This window comes from Carcharhinus amblyrhynchos, chromosome 11, assembly GCF_965287045.1.
Source record: "Carcharhinus amblyrhynchos chromosome 11, sCarAmb.v2.hapA, whole genome shotgun sequence".
NCBI classification, from domain to species: domain Eukaryota; kingdom Metazoa; phylum Chordata; class Chondrichthyes; order Carcharhiniformes; family Carcharhinidae; genus Carcharhinus; species Carcharhinus amblyrhynchos.
Window position 1 is genome coordinate 55,672,244 of NC_137334.1, and position 21,761 is coordinate 55,694,004.

The 21,761-nt window shown below is 41.2% G+C and overlaps 1 protein-coding gene across 2 annotated transcripts in view; it reads right to left on the minus strand.

Annotated features, from left to right (window-relative positions):
• The window catches only part of itgb6 (integrin, beta 6), a 61,958-nt gene that overhangs the window by 19,704 nt on the left and 20,493 nt on the right, over positions 1-21,761 (minus strand). For both annotated transcript variants that reach the window (XM_080199150.1, XM_080199149.1), the window contains exons 9-13: positions 14,871-15,005; positions 13,693-14,110; positions 10,491-10,713; positions 5,260-5,357; positions 335-454 (exon numbers count right to left, since the gene is read on the minus strand). In XM_080199150.1, the coding sequence (XP_080055276.1) occupies positions 335-454; positions 5,260-5,357; positions 10,491-10,713; positions 13,693-14,110; positions 14,871-15,005 (994 nt within the window). The remainder of the gene's footprint in view (positions 1-334; positions 455-5,259; positions 5,358-10,490; positions 10,714-13,692; positions 14,111-14,870; positions 15,006-21,761) is intronic.

A 21,761-nucleotide genomic window follows, 5' to 3' on the forward strand; every position in this document is an offset into this window, starting at 1 on the left:
GTTTTTAAATTCCTTAGCTGGTGGCTCATCCTAACTTCATAAAATTTTGTATCTATTTACTTCTCACGTCCTCTCAGTAGTTTTGTTTCTAAAAAAAGACTCATTTGATTTGTCAGCACAATAAATCTTCATTGGTAACTATCAATGAAACTGATCCATTTTTGAAAAGTTCACATTTAGTTTAGATATCTAATCCTTAATTTAACAGATTTTTCCTCATTTTAACAAATGGCTAATTTTTTCCTTGCAGGTGTGTAACATCCAGAAATGTGACAAGGAAAGATATGGCTAGAAACTAGACTTAGAGTTAAATTATTATATCACCCAAGCTCACCTGTTTGTTTTAAATCAAAAACTTGTGATTTTCCATATCCATCCGTAATAATATGGAATGATATTGTGCAATCATTGCCACTTTTCAAAGAACAGTAGACAGATTGGTTTTCTTCAAATTCTAGAAAAATAGTTTGGAAATATGCACATTAAGTTTTAAACATTTTTTTTAAATCAGTAAAATCACAACTACTACCTACTGACCATGGTCTTGAATAATTGCACTTGTCTTTTCAATGAATGATAAAATAATTCTGCATTACAGCACTTTTCAAATCTCACTTCCTACACAAATGTTTTGCCAGAAAGCTATGCCTGACTTCAATAGCCGAATGGGTGGTCCATCAGCAATGGCCAACAAATGCATCTGTCAACTTCCTTTCTTAAGGATTTCATTGAATCGGGTGTGCACGTTATTTTACCATTCATAATATACTTTCTTCTGAACTCAATAGCCCACAATATCCATGATACAATGAAGACTATACTGTGATCATTGTTAGTTCTGACAACTAACACGTCTAGATTATATGACATTTAGTTTATGTTCATGCAACCAAAATGATGCGGAAACTTCCTGGATACACTAGGTACTTTTAAAGTGAAGAAAGCTAAAACATTTGAAATATATTCATCAGGGAACTTCCAACTATAAAATAAGTGAAGCATTAAAATTCAGAAGTCATGTTTGTTTTTAGGTGACCACCACTTCATTCCACTGAAAGTGTTGAGGGGATACAATAACAAATCCATACTGACTTTTATTTTAAGTTATTTGAGATGTTTATTATTCATTATTCAAAATAACTAAATCCAGTATTTGGCCCTTTCAGTATTACATTTCCTGAGACCCTTTTGACATAGCTGTACCAAGTTTATTAATTATTAATAGATAGAAATCAGTGCACCTATGATTCCCCATTACGTTCACCCTGGGAGGAATTTTCTGGCCGTGCTAGCCCCAAAACTGGAAAATCTCACCCTAGGTCAATGGACCTTTGCGTAGTCCACCTCCGCAATTCCTGTGGCGGGTGGGATGGGAAAACTCCATTCCTATGTTTGAGATGACCTGCTGGATTTTGCACAACTATGAAAGCAGCCTTATTTTTATATATCAGATACTACTTCCAGAAAAAGTAATTTTCTTTGCAAAATTTTGAAATGTTTATTTCAATCATTATGAGATTCATGAGTCAAAAGCAAGTGCAAGACAGAGGAGACATTAAGCTACTAAGTTTCTGAACAGCTAATATTCTAACTGTTGCATATTAATACTTGTTGCCTTGGCCAGCACTCCATTATACATCTGACTTGAGTCTGGTAGAGAGTGGAAAACTTCTGGGAGTCAGGAAATGAGTCATTTGGCACAGAATACTCAATGTCTGACTTGCTGTTCTGGCGACAATATTTATATGGTCCAATTAAGTTTCTGGCCAATGAAGGCCCCTCCCAGGATGTTGGTGGGGGATTCAGTGGTGACAATATCATTGAAATTCAAGGGGCTGCCCATCTTTGGTTCACTGATAGCACTCCAATGCTATAATTGGAGATGACAGCATTCATCTCCAATGATAGCAGAAAGTTCAAGTCCAATTCCAGACAGTTGACATTTCAGAGGAGTTCTGAGGGAGTGCTGCACCCGGAGTTGCTGTCTTTTTGATGGGAAGTTAAACCAGGACCTTGTCTGCATTCTCAAATGGACAAATGGGAATATTTAAAGAACAACAGGAGGTTTTTCCAATGTTCAACCAAAGCCACCAAAAAAATTGTTAACCAGAATTTTCTCAAACTTAGAGTTTTGGATCAGGCAAAAAAAGTTGTGCGAAACTCACCGTCTTCACAGACAGCTTTTCTCACCTGATTAAATGGCACTCTGTACAATTTTAGAATGCTAGCGAGGATCACACAGCCAGCTGAAGGGGAAGGCCTAACATGCCAATAATGCCGGGATTCTGAGGTCAGGATGTCCTTTTTAAAGAGCGTCCCAATCAAGAAAGGGAACAGAGATAGCCCGGGAAATTACCGACCAGTGAGTCTGACCTCAGTGGTTGGTAAGCTGATGGAGAGGCTTCTGAGGGACAAGATTTACGAGCGTTTGGAGAGGTTTGGCTTGATCAGAAATAGTCAACATTGTTTCGTCAAGGGCAGGTCGTGCCTTACGAGCCTAGTTGAGTTCTTCGAAAATGTGACTGAACACATTGACGAAGGAAGTGCAGTGGACGTGGTGTACATGGACTTCAGCAAGGCGTTTGATAAGGTCCCCCATGCAAGACTTCTTGAGAAGGTGAGAGGGCATGGGATCCAAGGGGCTTTGGCCTTGTGGATCCAGAACTGGCTTGCCTGCAGAAGGCAGAGAGTGGTTGTGGATGGGTCTTTTTCTGCATGGAGGTCAGTCACCAGTGGAGTGCCCCCAAGATCTGTTCTAGGACCCTTGCTGTTTGTCATTTTCATAAATGACCTAGATGAGGAAGTGGAGGGATGGGTTAGTAAGTTCGCCGATGACACGAAGGTTGGTGGTGTTGTGGATGGTCTGGAAGGATGTCAGAAGTTGCAGCAGGACATAAATAGGATGCAGGACTGGGCGGAGAAGTGGCAGATGGACTTCAACGCGGATAAATGTGTAGTCATCCATTTTGGCAGGACCAATGGGATGAACGAGTACACTATCAAGGGCAGGAGTCTTAGTAGTGTTGAAGAGCAGAAGGATCTTGGGGTCCAGGTCCACAGGACTCTTAAATCGGCCTCGCAGGTGGAGGATGTGGTCAAGAAGGCGTATGGTGTACTGGCCTTCATTAATTGAGGGATTGAGTTTAGGAGTCGGGAGGTAATGCTGCAACTTTATAAGACCCTTGTCAGGCCTCACTTGGAGTACTGTGCGCAGTTCTGGTCATCTCACTATAGGAAGGACGTAGAAGCTATTGAAAGGGTACAGAGGAGATTTACAAGGATGTTGCCTGGATTGGGAGGCATGCCTTATGAAGATAGGTTGAGGGAACTGGGACTCTTCTCCCTGGAGAGACGAAGGTTGAGAGGCAACCTGATAGAGGTTTCTAAAATGTTGAGAGGAATAGATAGGGTGGATTCTCAGAGGCTATTTCCCCGGGCTGAAATGGTCGCTATGAGAGGACACAGATTGAAGGTGCGGGGAGGCAAGTACAGAAGTGATGTTAGGGGTAAGTTTTTCACTCAGAGGGTGGTGACTGAATGGAATCGGCTGCCATCAGTGGTGGTGGAGGCAAACTCACTGGGGTCTTTTAAAAGACTTCTGGATGAGTATATGGGATTTAGTGGGATGGGGGGTTATAGATAGGTCTATGCACTGGTAGGTGTTGATGTGATCGGCACAACTTGTGGGCCGAAGGGCCTGTTTGTGCTGTAGTGTTCTATGTTCTATCTCAAACTGAAATTTAAGTGCCTTCCCTGCTCCCCAAAACAGACATTAGGATATCTCTTCCCCAAGCATTAGGGCATCTCTCCACAATTCTGAGATCGGGGCACCCACTGCCCATCCATCACAATGCTATGATCAGCACACTGCACAGCCATGTCCTGCTCCATCTGGGGACTATACCTTACTGTGCATCCATGCATGGTCATCATGACTGGTTCTGGCCTTTGAAAGCAGGAGTGATTCATACGACATGGCATCATGCCAGGTGAATGGGGAGATTAAGGCGATGGACATTCTGGTGTCAAGGCCGGTAGGTATTTGCTTATTCATTATAATTGATAGAAATCAAGTTCACAGCCTTTCTTGACATAAACCTGATCATGTCAACAGTGGGCAGGGAAATCTCAAACTGAGATCTTGCCAGTGCAAATCCCGTTTTTGGCAGCTGGTGAGATTTAACAGCTATTACAGGATTTGCACCTACAATCAATGGGGCAACTAAATCATGTTCATTATCTCACTGCTATTTGTGTGCAAACTGATTGCCATATTTCCTGTTATTGCAATAATATCTACTTGTCAAATATTCACTGAAGAAGGGTCATCTAGACTCGAAGCGTTGGTTCTACTCTCTCTCCACAGATGCTGCCAGACCTGTTGAGATTTTCCAACATTTTTCTGTTTTTGTTTCAAGTATACTTAATTGGCTGTAAAGTGGTTGGGATGTTTTGAGATCACAAAGAGCCTTATATAAATATAAATTTCTTTCTTTTCTTCCCTCCTTTTTGAACAAGTTGGCAACTTTTCAGCTCTCCAGTAGAACATACACATCTAATGGTATTTGAAAAATTGTGGTCAGAGATATAACCACATACATTATATCATAAGCATGATGTGGTCTTCATTTAAAAAAAAATCTGCTGTTTGATTTCTCTGTTAAAACTATTTTTTTAGAATTGACGCTGGTAAAATGGATTTTTCAACACGCACCTTCATTAAAGATAGAAATATAGACACATAGAAATATAGACATATAAAATATAGGAGCAGGAGTAGGCTATTGAGCATTCGGTGCATTATGATCATGGTTGTTCATCCAACTCAGTAACCAATTCCCACTTTCTCCCCATACCCTTTGATCCCTTTAGCTCCAAGTGCTGTTCCTAACTCCTCTTGTAAACATACAATATTTCAACTGCTTTCTGCGGTACTAAATTGCCCCTTAGTGTCAGGAGGATTACCTGGGGAAATACTTGGGGTTACGGGCATAAGACCTGGGCGGGATTGTTGTCAGTGCAGTCTCAGTGGACTGAATAGCCTCCTTCTGCACTGTTGGGGTTCTATGACATCTGTGACTTGTTCTTTGACTATTTGAAATCCACAGATCTCCAGAGATTAAAACAATGAGTTGCATCAAAACAGTGATTTTCACAATAATTTCATTGCAGTGTTAATGTAAGCCTACTAGGGACACTAATAAGTAAACTTAAACTTGTTTTGGTTTTATTTTTTGATGTGACAGTAGTGTTTGCTACCTGCTGTTTGATTGATCGTTGAATCAACTAACATGCATTTTTCTTGGCATTCTTCTTCTGAACCATCTGCATTAGACAAGAAACACTCAACACAGTTCCTGCAAGAGAAATACCGTCATACAAGATCAATAACTGCCAAGCTTTTGTCCCCAGTATTAAAAAATGAAATATCTGCGTTTTTTAAGGTTTAGGAACCAACACAACTTGTACAATGCAAGTGTAAGGCATATACAGCTATACAAAATGCCTTTGGAGAAGTTCAAAGGCAACGATCCAGGTTGACATTTACAAAGTTGATACTTGACAAGCATTATTCAAAAGAGTATTTTCCTCAGAGGAGCCAAAGTATTTTTTGAAAACACTTCTGGCACACTCTTTGACATAAGAAAACTTTAGATATTCTTAGTTCTTTAAAAAAAAGCATCACATGTCATATTACATAATAGGGAATGTTTGTAAAACAGCTACAGAATCTCCTTTGAGACATGTAATTCAATCACTAATTATCTTGGAGACAAAAATGTGCCAAAGGGCTTTTTTAAAAAGAGGAGTTGTTGAAAGATAACACAGAACAAAATGCATTCCATTGCTAGGGACAGAGATTGTTAAATTTCTCTATCTACAGCAGCTTTTGAGTTGTTGCATAGAATTTTACAGCACAGAAGGAGTCCATTTTGTCCATTGAAGTACTAAAGATCAGCAAAGAGGGTCTTTGGGAGAAGTCTGATACGTATTTCTTTAAAACATCAGTACTTTCCACTTTGATGAGAAGCAATTGAACTCCTGTTAATGTGGAAAATTGAAGCACAAAATATTACATCTTTGTATCTTGATGTTTCAAATTATCATTTTGTAAATCAAAGTATAGGACAGGGCTGAGCAAAATTTTCAACCTGAGGGCTATATCTGGATATGGAAATTGTGTAATGGGCAATAATTGTTCAATAAATAAATGATTTGTATTCAAACAGGGAGAACACAATTTTGTTTAAATATTACCAGGGCTGTAACTTATGAACTGCTGGCGTTGGACTCCGGGAATTCCTCTCATAGGCTTTTTTAAGGGTTTGCACAGCAATTTGCACACTGGTTTAAGTTGCAAACTTTGAATGGTTCCACCAGAATACACCAATAGTTACTCAGAAAAAGTAGAAGAATTAAAACATCTTCTAACTTCAGGGTAACTATTGTAAACATTGAGACTGACACTGACTAAACTCCCCCCCAACACCCCAACTAATTCCCCCCACAACATATTCCCCTTCACCCTAATCCCCCCAAGGATTCCACCCCCTGTGGAGCTGACCCAACCCCCCTTGTACATCTGCTCTACCCCCTTGTAACCCATGGGCCTGACTGGACTAGACCAAACTTCACCCCCAGCCACCTGATCTGTGGACTCGACCTGACATATCTGACACCCATCAGCTCCGTCTGACCCTGGTTTCTGCACCCTGACCTTTGAACCTATCACTCCTGACCCCTGACTCCCCAATCTCTGACCACCACCTCCTGACCTCTAGCCCCACAACCAACCAGACTACACTGGACTCCATCCCCACTCCCCAACCCATAGACCTGACCCAACATATCCAGCACAGGCTGACCCTCCCAGCCTGGCCTCCGACACTCCCACGCCTGACCTCCAACATAACCCCACCTCTAACACCCGACACCTACTTGCCCTCAGACCCTTCCTTGAGATGCAGACCCTCCCCCACCCCCAACAGGAACTGGATCTGCAGGGGCCTGTGAGGAGACTTTCCAGGAAGGTTCTAAGCAGTTCCAATGATTGCAATTGTCAATATAATTCTTGATAGCAGCTAAGTATTTATTTATTGTGATTCCTGTGGGCGATTGCATTTCATTGCCAGTTGGAATTTTTGGCCTCACAGATAGTATTTCTGGACAAAATAGTATTTCTGGACAATGCATTGTTAGAAAATTGCATAATTGAGTTGTTTGTTTATATTACTACAGAACTGTATTGTTCCTGTCAAAACACAAATTTTATTAGAGCTAAAGCTTTTCCTTGCATTGTGCTTGGTAAAATTGTTGCAGTTTTCCCATTATTGATGACTTATTTACACTTAATTCTGCAGTTAGCTTTGTTGCATCATCAATGATTCTTATCAATAAGTAAAATATATTCAAACTATGTTAGCTTTCAAGTAAGCCAGAAGTTATTAAAGAAATTTCTTTGTTAATCAACTTAACTTTGAATAATAAATATTCAATATAGATAAATTTTGTTTAAAATAAACATAAAACCTTTTTTTTATTATTCTAACTATGTTATACCAAAGTGTTATAACAATTAAATCAAATTTACTCCCTGTTTAATTGAGGTGGCATGAGCTAGGGTGTAATAATAAGAGTGCAGCAGTAGTGCAGTGATAGTTATTGCTGAGAGTTAGCAAGTTTGTTGCAACTTACCAAAGGCTAAATCAGATTCCTCCGGCAGAAATTCACACTCTACAGCTGGCGAGGGTTTACAATTGAAGGGCTCTTATGCAGTTTCTTGGGGTCCTTTGGATCTCTGCACACTCGGCTTTCTAGATTTTTTTCATGACTAACATGCTGCTAATCCAGTCTTTAGGCTTTGTCACTTTCTTGATCACTCCCATCTTTGCAAATTCTTCTCTCTCGTCTTTCAGATTGCACTTGGGGGCAGCTGGAATTTTCCTCAAAAGATGTTGTGTTGGTCTCAGCTTCTCATCTACCTCAAGATGACATTCGTCAGGAAGACATCCAAGATCTGTCAAAACTTCTTTGTAATTTGTCAGGGTCTGTTTAGTAGTCAATGGCTCAGTGCCCTATGAAAAACTGCCAATCTCTTCTGGTACATGGAGGGTTATCAGTCAAAGCCTTTTCCTTGTTTCTGCTGAAATGAGAGCATTTTGCTTTATGCATGCTATCTGGAACTTCTTTCTTCCTGTTTCATTGGGATCTTAGCTTAGTTAATCCTCCTGGGCTGACCACTGTTTCTTCCTCTAGACTCAATTGTGCCTTTGACCGCTTTCTTTTCAGGTCACCATCTTGAGCAACTTCATACTAGTCCATGAAGCTCATGGTGTTGCACGTAGCACTGGTGTTGTGGTGATTATCACTTTGTATACATGTGAAACTTTCTTTTCCCAGGCTTTGGTTTTGTGAAGGGGGGGATTGTGTCTCACAAATTTGATCGAGTTTTTCAAGGAAGTGACGAAGATGATTGATGAGGGTAGGGCAGTGGACGTTGTCCACATGGACTTCAGTAAGGCCTTTGACAAGGTTTCTCATGACAGACTGGTGCAGAAGGTGAAGTTGCATGGGATCAGAGGTGAGCTGGCAAGGTGAATACAAAACTGGCTCGGTTAAAGAAGACAGAGGGTAGCAGTGGAAGGGTGTGTTTCTGAATGGAGGGCTGTGACGTGATGTTTCTCAGGGACCTTTGCTGTATATAATATATACAAATGATTTGGAGGAAAATGTAACTGGATTGATTAGTAAGTTTGTGGACGACACAAAGGTTGGTGAATTTGCAGATAGCGATAAGGACCATCAGAGGATACAGCAGGATATAGATCAGTTAGAGGCTTGGACGGAGAGATGGCAGATGGAGTTTAATCCAGACAAATGTGAGGTTATGCATTTTGGAAGGCCTATTACAGATAGGAAATATACAGTAAATGGCAGAACCCTTAGGAATATTGATAGGCAAAGGGATCTGGGTGTACAGGTACACAGGTCACTGAAAGTGGCAATGCAGGTGGAGAAAGTAGTCAAGAAGGCATGCGGCATGCTTGCCTTCATCGGCCGGGATATTGAGTTTAAAAATTAGCAAGTCATGTTGACGCTTTTTAGAATCTTAGTGAGGCCGCACTTGGAATATAGTGTTCAATTTTGACCGCAACACTACCAGAAAGATATGGAGGCTTTGGAGAGGGTACAGAAAAGATTTACCAGGATGTTGCCTGGTATCGAGGGCATTAGCTATGAGGAGCAGTTGGAGAAACTTGGTTTGTTCTCACTGGTGCGACGAAGGTTGAGGGGAGACCTGATAGAAGTCTACAAGATTATGAGAGGCATGGACAGAGTGGATAGTCAGAAGCTTTTTTGCAGGGTGGAAGAATCAATTCCTAAGGGGCATAGGCTTAAGGTGCGAGGGGCAAGTTTTAAAAGAGATGTATGAGGCAGATTTTTTTACACAGAGAGTGGTGGGTGCCTGGAACTCATTGCCGGGGGAGTTAGTGGAAGCGGACACTGTAGTGACTTCTAAGGGGTGTCTTGACAAGTACATGAATGAGATGGGAATAGAGAGGTATGATCCCCAGAAGCATAGGAGGTTTTAGTTAAGTCAGGCAGCATGGTTGGTGCAGGCTTGGAGGGCCAAAGGGCCTGTTCCTGTGCTGTAATTTTCTTTGTTCTTTGTTCTTTAATTAAAACAGGATACTCACAGTCTATGTGAAACTTTGCACTGACACGATGCTCTCCTTCTGCAATCATCCAATAGTCATGAACCATTTTTATCTTGTGACTTGATGGTGCCAACCTGTTCTTGGCTCCTTGTGTGGTATCCACCACAATATTACATCCAGTATTCTGGCCTTGAGCTTTCTTCTGCGCCCTCTGTAAATAGTTTTTCCTTTTTTCTATTGTCTTGTGCTTTGTAAGACCTGGACTGCCTCTGTGCATAGTGAAAGTCTAGTTCAGTTCTATCATCCATACTCTTCAGCTGATGATGAATCACTTCAGACTGTCTGTGCATGTTTGTAGCTATTCTCACTCAGAGGCAAGAAAGTTATAGTTGGGAATCTCGTTCCAGATCCTTCAGCAGGTAAGCAAGCCCGATACCTCCACGTAGTACTGAGGGAATGCTGCACTGTCAGAAATACCATCTTTTGGATGAAATGTTAAACCAAGGCTAATTCTACCTTTTCAGGTGGATATAAAAGGTCCCATGTCACAATTCTCCTCATGTCCTAACTAACATTTCTCTCTTAACCAAAATCACTAAACAGATTTATTTAATTGCAGCTTGCGGAACATTGCTGAATGAAATTAGCTACTAATTTGCCTTTTATTGTAACAATGACTACATTTCATTAAATACACCATCGGCCTTGACAATATACCATTAAACTTTGTATGTCCCAAACTCCAGATATTTTGCTTTGTGGATTTTTGGTTATGGAATTAGACCGTTACTTGTCCTATACAATCTTTTCTTATCAAACAATGGAGATTACCGTTTAGAGATGCAGGGATCATAACAAGTTGGGCATTTTTCACAGTTATCCCCAGAGGCCCCTGGATGCACGCAAACACATTTGCCACAGATGCACTCTCCACGTCCACTACATAGGGCTCCATTTTCAGAAATACAAAGGTCTGTGCTTGTGGTGCAATTACAATATTCACCAGTCCATCCTTGGTGGCAATGGCATTCCCCACAATCACACTGCCCATGACCTGGGAAAGAAAATGAATATTAAATTTTTGCTGTGACTCAATGTCAGCATTTCATTAAAAAGTATGTAATTTCAGCACATTATATGTTTAAATGTCACTGCTGCCTCACAGTGCCAAGGACCCGGGTTCAATTCTAGCCTTAGATGACTGTGTGGAGTTTGCACATTCTCCCTGTGTCTGAATGGGTTTCCTCTGGGTGATCTGGTTTCCTTGCACAGTCCAAAGATGTGCATGTTAGGTGGATTGGCCATGCTAAATTGTCCTTTCGAGTCTAAAGATGTGTAAGTTGGGGTAAATATGTGGGGCTATGAGGATAGGGTGGGATACTCTATTGGAGAGTTAGTGCAGACTTGATGGGCCAAATGGCCTCCTTTTGCACTATAGGAATTCTATGAAACCTGTTGCACTACAAACGTCAATTAGGAATCTTAACAGATACTAGCACTGAATCCAAGTATTAATTTAATTTCAATTATTCTGCAAAATTCTAAACAGACTCATCATGGACCAGTTTGATTGACTTATTAAACAAATACATACAGGGATAATATATCCTTTTGAGTCAGGAAGTTAAATGTTCAAGCCTCACTACAGATCTGTGCATAATCTAGGCTGAAACCAACAACACTGGTGGACCGCTACATTGACAGAGATGCCATCTATCAGGTTAGTCACTAAACCAAAGTGCCATTTAAGGTGGGTGTAAATAATTCCATACAACTGTTCAAAGAAAGGTAGGGCTGTTCTCGAGTGTTCTGGATAGTATTTATCATGAAGCACAGATCAACTGGTTTTACATGGCAGCGCAAAAGACAAGGCTGAAGCATTTACAACCCCGTCTTCAGCCAGAAGCACCAAATCAGCGGTTCATCTCCACCTCTTCCTGCCTGGTCTGCCGGGTGTTTCCAGCATTTCCTGTTTTTATATCACCTGAGACCATTAGGGTAATAATAGAGAGGGATGAATACCCTTTCCACAACAATCCATCATGCCATTTACCAGATGACAAACAATAAACTGCAGCACAAAACCTACTATCAGCGCACTGAATTACGCTCAGCACAATTAATTAGTGTTAGCCTGGACTCGGTGATAACACTGTCACCTCTCACTCCCTTAACCAACACCTAAAATTGATTATCTGGTCACTTGTTTCATTGCTGTTTACGGCAACTTGCTATATGTAATTCCACTGCCTCATTTCCTAGACTGTAATAGTGACTACTCTTCAAAAGCACTTAATTAGCTGCGAAACACTTCAGGATAGTTCTATAGTCTTGAAAGGTGCCATTCAAATACAAGTTGTTTCATTTTTAATGATTAAAAGATGTGATTGCCTTTCTTGCAAGAAAGCTATTGGAAAACAAAATATATGGTGAAATTTGCATTTCTCTGTAAGCGAGTTGGAGAAGAAATATAATAAAACGTTCTGTGGCTACATGAAAGTGCAATTGAAATTGGAGAAGGGTGAACTGCAGGAAACAGCATCTGAAAGAGTGTTCATATATCAGACAGATGATGGTATCAAAACAACATACTTTTGGTCTGGATTTCTCAATGTGTTGGAATGTTACCAGGGAACAAAATAGTAGATCCAATGGATACACGCTGAGACTTCATAATTTTATGGAGTTTACCCTCCTGGCACAGAGCTTTGCATGACAGGAATGCATATAAAACACTCGGGCAAGGAGATCAAAAGCTTGATTCACAGCATGCATGATTTTGCAACCATCAAGACCAAAATGAAATTTAATTTAATCAATACCAAAGTAAGTTCTGAAAATTTGACATTGTACTGATTAAAATGTATTTGACTTTTGCCAAGGTCGGAAATTTATTTACCCAAAATGTAAAATGGAATTTGAACCAGAACTAACTAAGACTGAAACGCAATAGCAAAAACCATGACAAGTAATAATGCACTGGAGCACACAGCATTTATACCCTTTGCCAAGGGGAAATTGAGCCCAGCACTCCTTGTGCATCCATACATGTTTATGATTATTTCATACAAATTTTCATAGATTCCGATCTTAATCAATCATTAAATTTCCAAAGGTTGAGAAATTCAAAATGGGGCATCAGCAATCTACAACTTAAAATTAACATCTGACTAATGAGTGTGCCAAATCCTAAAAGAAGGCAAATCACAAGTAACTAAATTAGAAGAAAACATTTCCAGAACTTAATTCACAAAGATACCTTTCAATAAATTGTTACTATTACATTATTTATGCCTTCAATCATTACATATGTCTGTGTATGAATACTCCAACTAATTTCTTTGAGCATTCGCCAATCAGAACTATAGAAGTTCTTGCAATGCCAACAGAAATTTACAGACAATCGGCAACTCACAGGGTAACAGAAGGTACTTTTGCGTTGTTCTCTTTTTAATGGCAAGATGCTCTGAAATTTTCACTCATAACATGAATAATGTTAGTTTTCATAATTCTTGATATCAAAGTTGGGGGGGCTGGTGGTGGTTGAAGAAACTAATTTATGGAACAGCATCAGTTAATGCAAGTATGATTATGATGGTGTTTAGTGCAGCTTGCTATGTCCATCAGAACCGGCACTTAAATTATTAGCCAGGCTATTTTGGGGGGGGTCAATAAGCCTCATTTGAAAAGCTAAGAAAAATGCAACTCTGTGCCACTTCATTATGAAACAAGCTAACTGGACATAACTGGTGGAATAAGGTAAAACTATTTGTGCAAGCTTGGCTATATCTTGTGAATGCAACATTTGCAGTGTATACTGAAGACATGCTAACCTTATTTTAGCCATCGATCTTCATCATAAATACATGTACTTATATGAGTCATTTTAGATTAAAGTTTAGCTTTCAAACTGAATATTTTGGTATTTGTTGCTGGTTTAGAGATAATGTGATTAAGATTAAAAACTAGGAATGTACTGTATAATTGACAAACTATCTAAAAAATAATCGATTCAAAGTAAAACTTTACATACCTCCACACAGCAGCCCTTTAAATCTGACACACGAAAAATCATCACATTCGCAATAGGACCCATATATCTGTCCAAACTCAGATGAGTAACAGGCACACTGTCCACAGTAGCAATCTCCTCGACCACTGCAGGAAATGTTTTCTGCACCATGTTTGCAGCTACCCATGTTTATGTTCTCTTCTGTACATTCACAATGAGGACCTAGTCGGCCAGCGTTGCAAACACATACACCACACTGAAAAGAGCCATTGCCATTACTACATCTTGAGCTATTGTGCTCTGCACTTGTTTGGCAGCTGCAGCTACAGGCTGACCGTACTTCAATCTCGAGGGTGTCTCTGAATCCTAAAGGCTTTATTACAATATGTTTGGGTTCCTTCAGGCATTCTGCCAATTCAACAGTCACATTAAAAGAAACCTAAAGTTAAGTAAAACATACCACATTAATATCTCATCTGTGAACGTAGGTTAAGAAAAATCAAAGGGTGAGACACACCAATCTATCACATGATGGATAACGTTTCATGTCATGACAGCAGTTAAATTTGTACATTAGAGATCCTGTTCATATAATCTGTGATTTCTATTGGCCGGAATTATCTGGCTGTTTGCTAGTGGTGAGTTCTCTGGTCCCGCTGCCAGTGTATCCCCCAACAGGAGTTTCCCGGTGGTTTGGGATGGCTACAGTGGGAAATGCCATTCACAGTGGCAGGAGCAGAAGATATTGCCACAAGCGAATGCTGCCAGGAAATCCGCTGATGGGAGGCCGGGGAATTTGTTTTAAAAACAAATGTAAGTATGAATGTTTATTTGTTACCACAGATTAGACTTAAGAGTAAGGTCAGAGAACGCAGAGTTGGGTGTAAGGAACAAAATGGATAGCTAGCTGGATTCAAGACAGAAAGCAGAGAGTCAGGGTAATGGGTAATTATTCAGAATGGCAGAAGGTGAGAATCACTGCGGGCATCACTTGTTCATAATTTACACCAATGATTTAGACATTGGACTTACAAAGCACAATTTCCAAATTTGCAGATGGCACCAAAGTGGAGGGGATAGCCAACACTGAGGAGGACTGCAACAAATTGCAAGAAGAATTGATAACATTAAAAAAATTGTTCACAAGCGAATACGTGACATTTAGATGTTTCTGTTCAGAGAGGAACACTAAGCCTTACTGTCTCTCCGATGTAGAGATGAGAACACTTTTTCTCTCCATGAATGATGGCACCGTCTTGACAGATAGCAGTGAAAAGAAACTGCACTCCATTAGTATCTCCTGTCACTTCCAGTTCCACCTCAGACCGCAGCTCCTGCAATGACAGGAAAGAGATCAGAGAAACTTACACCACAAGGTCGCATTCCATTGTGCTGGCACTGCTTCTATGTATATGTCATTTCCCATACACAGTTAAATCATTCTTCACAAAGTATTTGTCCACTTCCCTTTCAAAATATGTGATGAATTTTGCTCCGTCAATTGTGTTTGCTGGCGGATCTGTGCTGACAAATCGCTGCATAAATTCCAAGAATCTCGCATCACAGGAGGAGGCCCATGATTCCTGTGCAAGTTAATTTGTCTTAACTTTTTTCTTTTCTCTGTTGGTAATCATCTAAAATGTATGCACTCCAGTTACCAACAAACTTACCCAGTGAAAATAACATTTCCTACTTACCTTGTCACAGCACAATTCACAATTTTCAGTTCCTCTGTCATGATGATGTTATCTGTGAGTGTATCGCTGCTTGAAACACTGGTTTGTGGTGGTGTGTCATTTTGATTTTGGAATAGTGTGAAGAGTCATGTGAAACCCCAGTGAGAATAACCAGTTCAGTTGTTGTACAGCAATTATTAAAGACTATTTATTAACTTAAAGACAAATACACACAAATAAGACTATAGCACTCTAAGAGGTTTAAGTATAGGAATCACTAAACACATACACAGATTTTATATAGAAATTACCTCCTTGTTCCAAAATATATCTATGATCCCTGAACTAAAGACCTCCCCTTCCCAAATACCATCTAAATTAAATAAATCTATAAGTCAAATCTTGCTTATTGTTACCACACAATACAAGGTTGAAGATCAAGTCTGGGAAGTGTCTTTTCTTGGCCCAGTGAAGATATTTAAACTGGCTTCACAAAGGTTTCAACAATCCCTTAACTCTAAGACTGAGAAGGGGCCCAGCCTCCTGGCTGTGAATCGTGCACTAGCTTCTTATGCTACGAGACATTAACTGCTCTCTCAGTTGCTAGATTTAAATTGGCTTGCCTCTTCTGAGGGTGCTGGCAATTATACCAATTTTCCTCTTTGAATCTCCATTCTGTGTATTTGGCTGTCTGCATTCTCAAATTCTATGACTCTAGTAATGAGCATGTATCTCTCTCCAGTGATCTCTTAATTATTAAGGTAAACTGTTTCCTACTGATAAGGTGATTTACATCTGGTTTTGTTTAGATGCCTGTTAATCTCATCCCTGGGAAAAATCACATCTTTTGAATGCTGGCTATATCTGTCGCTAAGCAAATTTCTACCTGTTGCTGGTGCAGATCACATCCTGTCATTGTATTAAATTCTTGTTGCTGCTGTTACTAGAGAGATTCATGACACCCTCATAAAACGATTTTCATATTTTACATTCATTTTCAACACAACACTTTTGTGCTTGAAGCATAACAGGGGGTGTGTATGAAGTAGTAACATTATAAGCTTTTTAAAATTTTATATATTTTATAAAATGTTCTAAACAAAATTTAATTCAATGCCAGGTGTATAAGGGCAAAGTGTTTTGTACATTACTGAACTGTGATACTACAATGTCTCACATTGGGTTAGGTGCTTTACTGTCATGCTGAATGAAGCTAATCAAATGCAGTTTAGGATTATTGCCAGAATTTGGTGCAGACATTATTCAGCTGTCAACTGTGAGCAGATTAATGTTTTGGGCTTGTATCAAACTCAGTCTTCTGCAAATTTCCTACAAATATACGCTGCTGAATACAGCAGATGTACAAGTGTTAACTATCCTCAAATTCAGACGTTCCAGAATTTCTGAATGTAGCCCAAAATAGACACTTCATGTTTAGAAAATTATGCCCTCTTAAAGCAACATCAAGTGGTGAGCATGAACAGTTTAGTATATAACCGTGTGGACATATTGTGTAATGCGTTTTAAACCTTCTGAGATTTCATACACCTCATTTCTGTTTCCAGTTATACAATATGGAAAAAAACAATCCCAGAAGGAGAAAGGAAAAAGTTATAGTTGAACTAAATTGTACTTGTTTCATGTGTCTTCTTATAGCTAGTTCAAAAATGGGATTGATAGAAACTTGGGAAGAGCTTTCCCAATCACCAACTCAGTCAGGGAATGCCACATAAATCCATGGAATCATAGAATAATACAGGACAGGAAGAGACTATTTGGCCTATCATGCCAGTGTTGAATCTTAGAAAACTATCATAGAATTATAGAATCCTACAGTGCAGAAGAGACCATTTGGCCCATCAAGTCTGCACCGACCACAATCTCAACCAGGCTCTATCCCTATAACCCCATGCATTTACCCTAGCTAATTCCCATGAGACTAAGGGGCAATTTAGTATAGCCAATCCACCTAACCCGCACAACCTTGGACTGTGGGAGGAAACTGCAGCACCCAAAGGAAACCCACGCAGACACAGGAAGAATGTGCAAACGCCACACAGATAGTGACACAAGTCGGGAATTGAACCATCGTTCCTGGTGCTGTGAGACAGCAGTGCTAACCATTGTGCCACTGTGCCACCCCTATCAAGTTAGTCCCATTCTCCTACTCCACCCCCATATACCAACAGTTCTTCTCTTCTCCAAGTACTGATCCAACTTTCTTTTTAAAGTTAATGCTGAATCTTCTTTCACCAACCCTTCAGCTGGTGCATTCCAGGGCATGACACCACATGTCGCCTCACATTCCTTTATCAATTACCTTAAAACTGTCTCTGGTTATCGGTCCTTCTCCCACTGAAATGGTTTATCTTAATATTCTTATCAAAACACTTGAAACAAATCTCCCCTGATTGTCTCTGCATGAAGGAAAACAACTGCAGCTTCTCTAGTTTCTCCATATAACAGTATTAGACAGGGTACATTCAGGAAGAATGTTCCGGATGGTGGGGGAGTGCAGAACTAGGGGTCATAGTTTGAGGATGAGGGGTAAATCATTTAGGACTGAGGTGAGGAGAAATTTCTTCACCCAGAGAGTGGTGAAACTATGGAATTCACTATTGCTGCAAGAAGTTGAGACCAAAAGATTGTGTGATTTCATGAAGAAATTAGATATAGCTCTAGGGGCTAAAGGGATCAAGGGATATGGTGGGGGGGGAATCAGGATATTGATTCTGATGATCAGCCATGATCAAAATGAATGGTGGAGCAGGCTCGAAGGGCCGAATGGCCTACTCCTGTTTCCATTTTCTATGTTTCCACAACTATAGCCTTTCACCTTTGCTACCATTTTAGCAATTTCCTCAGTATTGTCGCTAAGACCTTAACATCCCAGCTTACGTGTGGTGCCCAGTGCAGTGTCTGGAATAGCTGGCGTTAATGTGGGACTGAGAAACAGCGTCTCCCACAGTGTGATGTAAAAGGTACACATGACCTGAGGCCAAAGAGAGTTGTGGATTGAACAGAGACCTGTGTAGAAGCAAGCATGGAGTTAGTTCAGAGCTTGGGTTATTGGTATGTGTTATCAGTAGACAGTTAATGTTAAATCATATATGACTCACAACTACCTTGTGAGACCTACCGAACATGCAACACAGTGGCAGCAAATAGAGAAAAGCCAGAATCTTAGAGAAGCTGGAGCAGAAAATCAAAGCTTGGAAAATTAAAGGAGCCACGTTCTGACCTGACTGAAAACACCTGAAGTGGAGACACAGAGGGAGATGACCTGAAAGAAGCTCCATTGCAGAGTTGGAAGCAGAAAGGCTGAAGAAAAAGATTCCACTGTGCAGCTGAGGAATCCACAAGATCTTGTGGAGGTTCACTGTCAATTCCCACAGAATGCAGAATCAAAGGATCTAGCAGGAGTAAGCAAAATCCGATCTAAGCCAAGCCAGTTTTAAGACCAACTAGAAGGTCAAAATTTTGTGGGGCAGGCCCAGAATAGTTCATTTAATAAATACTGCAAAAACATAAACCCCAAAGAGGTCAGGACTGCTTCACCATGGGAGAATCCAGCAAGGGAGGATCAGAGAGTGCAGACACAGGGAGGACAGAGAGTGCAGACACAGGGAGGACAGAGAGTGCAGACACAGGGAGGACAGAGAGTGCAGACACAGGGAGGACAGAGAGTGCAGACACAGGGAGGACAGAGAGTGCAGACACAGGGAGGACAGAGAGTGCAGACACAGGGAGGACAGAGAGTGCAGACACAGGGAGGACAGAGAGTGCAGACACAGGGAGGACAGAGAGTGCAGACACAGGGAGGACAGAGAGTGCAGACACACGAGGGAGAGTGCAGACACACGAGGGAGAGTGCAGACACACGAGGGAGAGTGCAGACACACGAGGGAGAGTGTGTGAGGAGAGAAAGCACAGACATAGCGAAGATAGAGAGTGCAGACAGTGTGGAGCGAGAGCGCAGACACAGCAAGGAGAGCGCGAGGAGAGTGCAGACACACAAGGAGTACCGACACAGTGAGGAGAGAGTGCAGACACAGCAAGAAGACAGAGTGTGAGGAGAGAAAGCACAGACACAGTGAAGATAGAGAGTGTGGAGAGAAAGCACAGACACAGTGAAGATAGAGAGTGTGGAGAGAAAGCACAGACACAGTGAAGATAGAGAGTGTGGAGAGAGAGTGCAGCCACAGAGAGGGGAGAGAGTGCAGCCACAGAGAGGGGAGAGAGTGCAGCCACAGAGAGGGGAGAGAGTGCAGCCACAGAGAGGGGAGAGAGTGCAGCCACAGAGAGGGGAGAGAGTGCAGCCACAGAGAGGGGAGAGAGTGCAGCCACAGAGAGGGGAGAGAGTGCAGCCACAGAGAGGGGAGAGAGTGCAGCCACAGAGAGGGGAGAGAGTGCAGACACAGTGAGGGGAGAGAGTGCACTCACAGCGAGGAGAGTGCAGACACAGTGAGGAGAGAGTGTGTAGACACAGCAAGGAGGGAGTGCAGACAGTGCGGAGAGAAAGTGTAGACACAGCAAGGAGAGAGTGAGCGTAGACACAGCGTGTAGAGGGAATGCAGATACTACAAGGTGAAAGAGCGCAGACACAGCGAGAGGAGAGAGTGCGGACACAGCAAGGGGAAAGAGCTCAGACACAGTGAGGAGACAGAGCGCAGACACACAGGGAGAGAGCGCCGACACAGCAAGGAGAGAGAGTGCACACACAGTGAGGAGAGAGAATGCGGACACAGTGAGGGGTGAGAGTGCAGATACAACACTGTCGATGACTCTTTCCACTACTTTTCCAATTATTGAGAGTAAACGGCTGTGACAGCTTAAACTTGGCAATTTTCCACATTGTTGGGTAGATAGCCATGTTGTAGCATTGGCAGGGGTAATATGTTAATAAAGGTGAATATCTAGATTAGCCATGAAGTACCCCTGAATGTCCTAGTCACCACTCAACTGGTAGAAATTCTTGCCAGTGAGATGTTGGCTTAAATCTAAATTTTCAGTTTGAATTTGGATAACGTGAATTTAACCTGTTTTTCTCTCTCATTGTTTATTGAGAAACAAAATAATATATATGCATTATTTTTAAAACTGTTTAGGATATCGGTGTAAAATGTAAGTGAAGAAGACTTGAAACTTCCAAGAATTCTTTTATGTCTCAGATTCAGACATTCACAATTATTTCACACAGCACAATATTAAACTACTTCTTTGGTATGTGGTTGTTAGCAGCATGTTTTCACCAAATAAACAGATGTCTAATCCTGTTCGTTCCAAGTTCAGGAAAGGCTTGCACAAACCTGCTGCTTTCCTTACCTGCAGACTGAATCAGGCTATGAAAGGCCTGCAGAACCTTACTCATTACAGTAAAGGCATATTTGTTTACCTCTAGCTTTTGTTATTCAGTTGTCTGGGCAACACAACAGCTTCTTTTGCCTTAGTAACGTGATCCAAAGATGCATCTGGAAATAATTTTAACCAAGGTGGAATTCATTCAAAATCTGACCACATCTGCTGATTGCCAAGCCCACTGTAAACCCAGACAATTTGTGTTGGAAAGATGAAGAGCAAACCTAAAGCTCCATGCATGTTTCAACAAATCTGATCCAGCAAGATGACTGTTTACTGCATATCACAATTCCAGAATGCAGGGAAGAGGCAATGTTTCAACTGACAGCTTTGTCTGGGAGGAAACTCCACAGGTGGAAGAAATAATTTGGAAAGCTTTTTATTTACTGTGGCTTCTTTGGACTGAAATCATGATCCAGCCATGAAGTCCGACCATTAACTTAAGGGATCAAGCTTCAGTGTTCGACACATTCACACAGCAGGGGATCTAACATGAGGTCAAAGGTTCTTGACTGTGGCTGACTCTAAAGTGGTTTAACAAGCACACAATATTATGTCAAAAACAGAGCAACTGGAAGTAGGCAGTAAGTGCCAGCACTGACTGTGATGTTCCCAAGCTCCAAGCCAAGAATGAACAAAGTTAGAAAAGAGTGAGAGTAGCTGGTGGAGGTGGTAGTGGGGAAAGTTAATGTGACAGTGGGTGGTCGGGCGAGAGGAAGCAAAACAGCAGTTGATGAACAAATCTGATGATGCCTGGTTGCACACTAGTGCAGTTTCCCTCCTACTTTTTAGGCCTCATCATTGTCTGGATTTTTGTCACCAGATTGGTGAGGGTTTCCTTGTTGTACTGGCTTGATGAGTTGCATGTTGCGCCGCAAAGTTGTGCAAAGTGTAACAAGACAACCACAATGTGAAAGTTTCAGCAGATTTTGACTTGCTGAGATTTTCCAGCGTTTTCTCTTTTGGTTATATGAAGGACTGTCTTTGGGCTGTGGTGCAGCAAGCTCCCAGACCTATTCAGGCAGCAGAAATCTTGTTTGAGCAGACTGATATAGT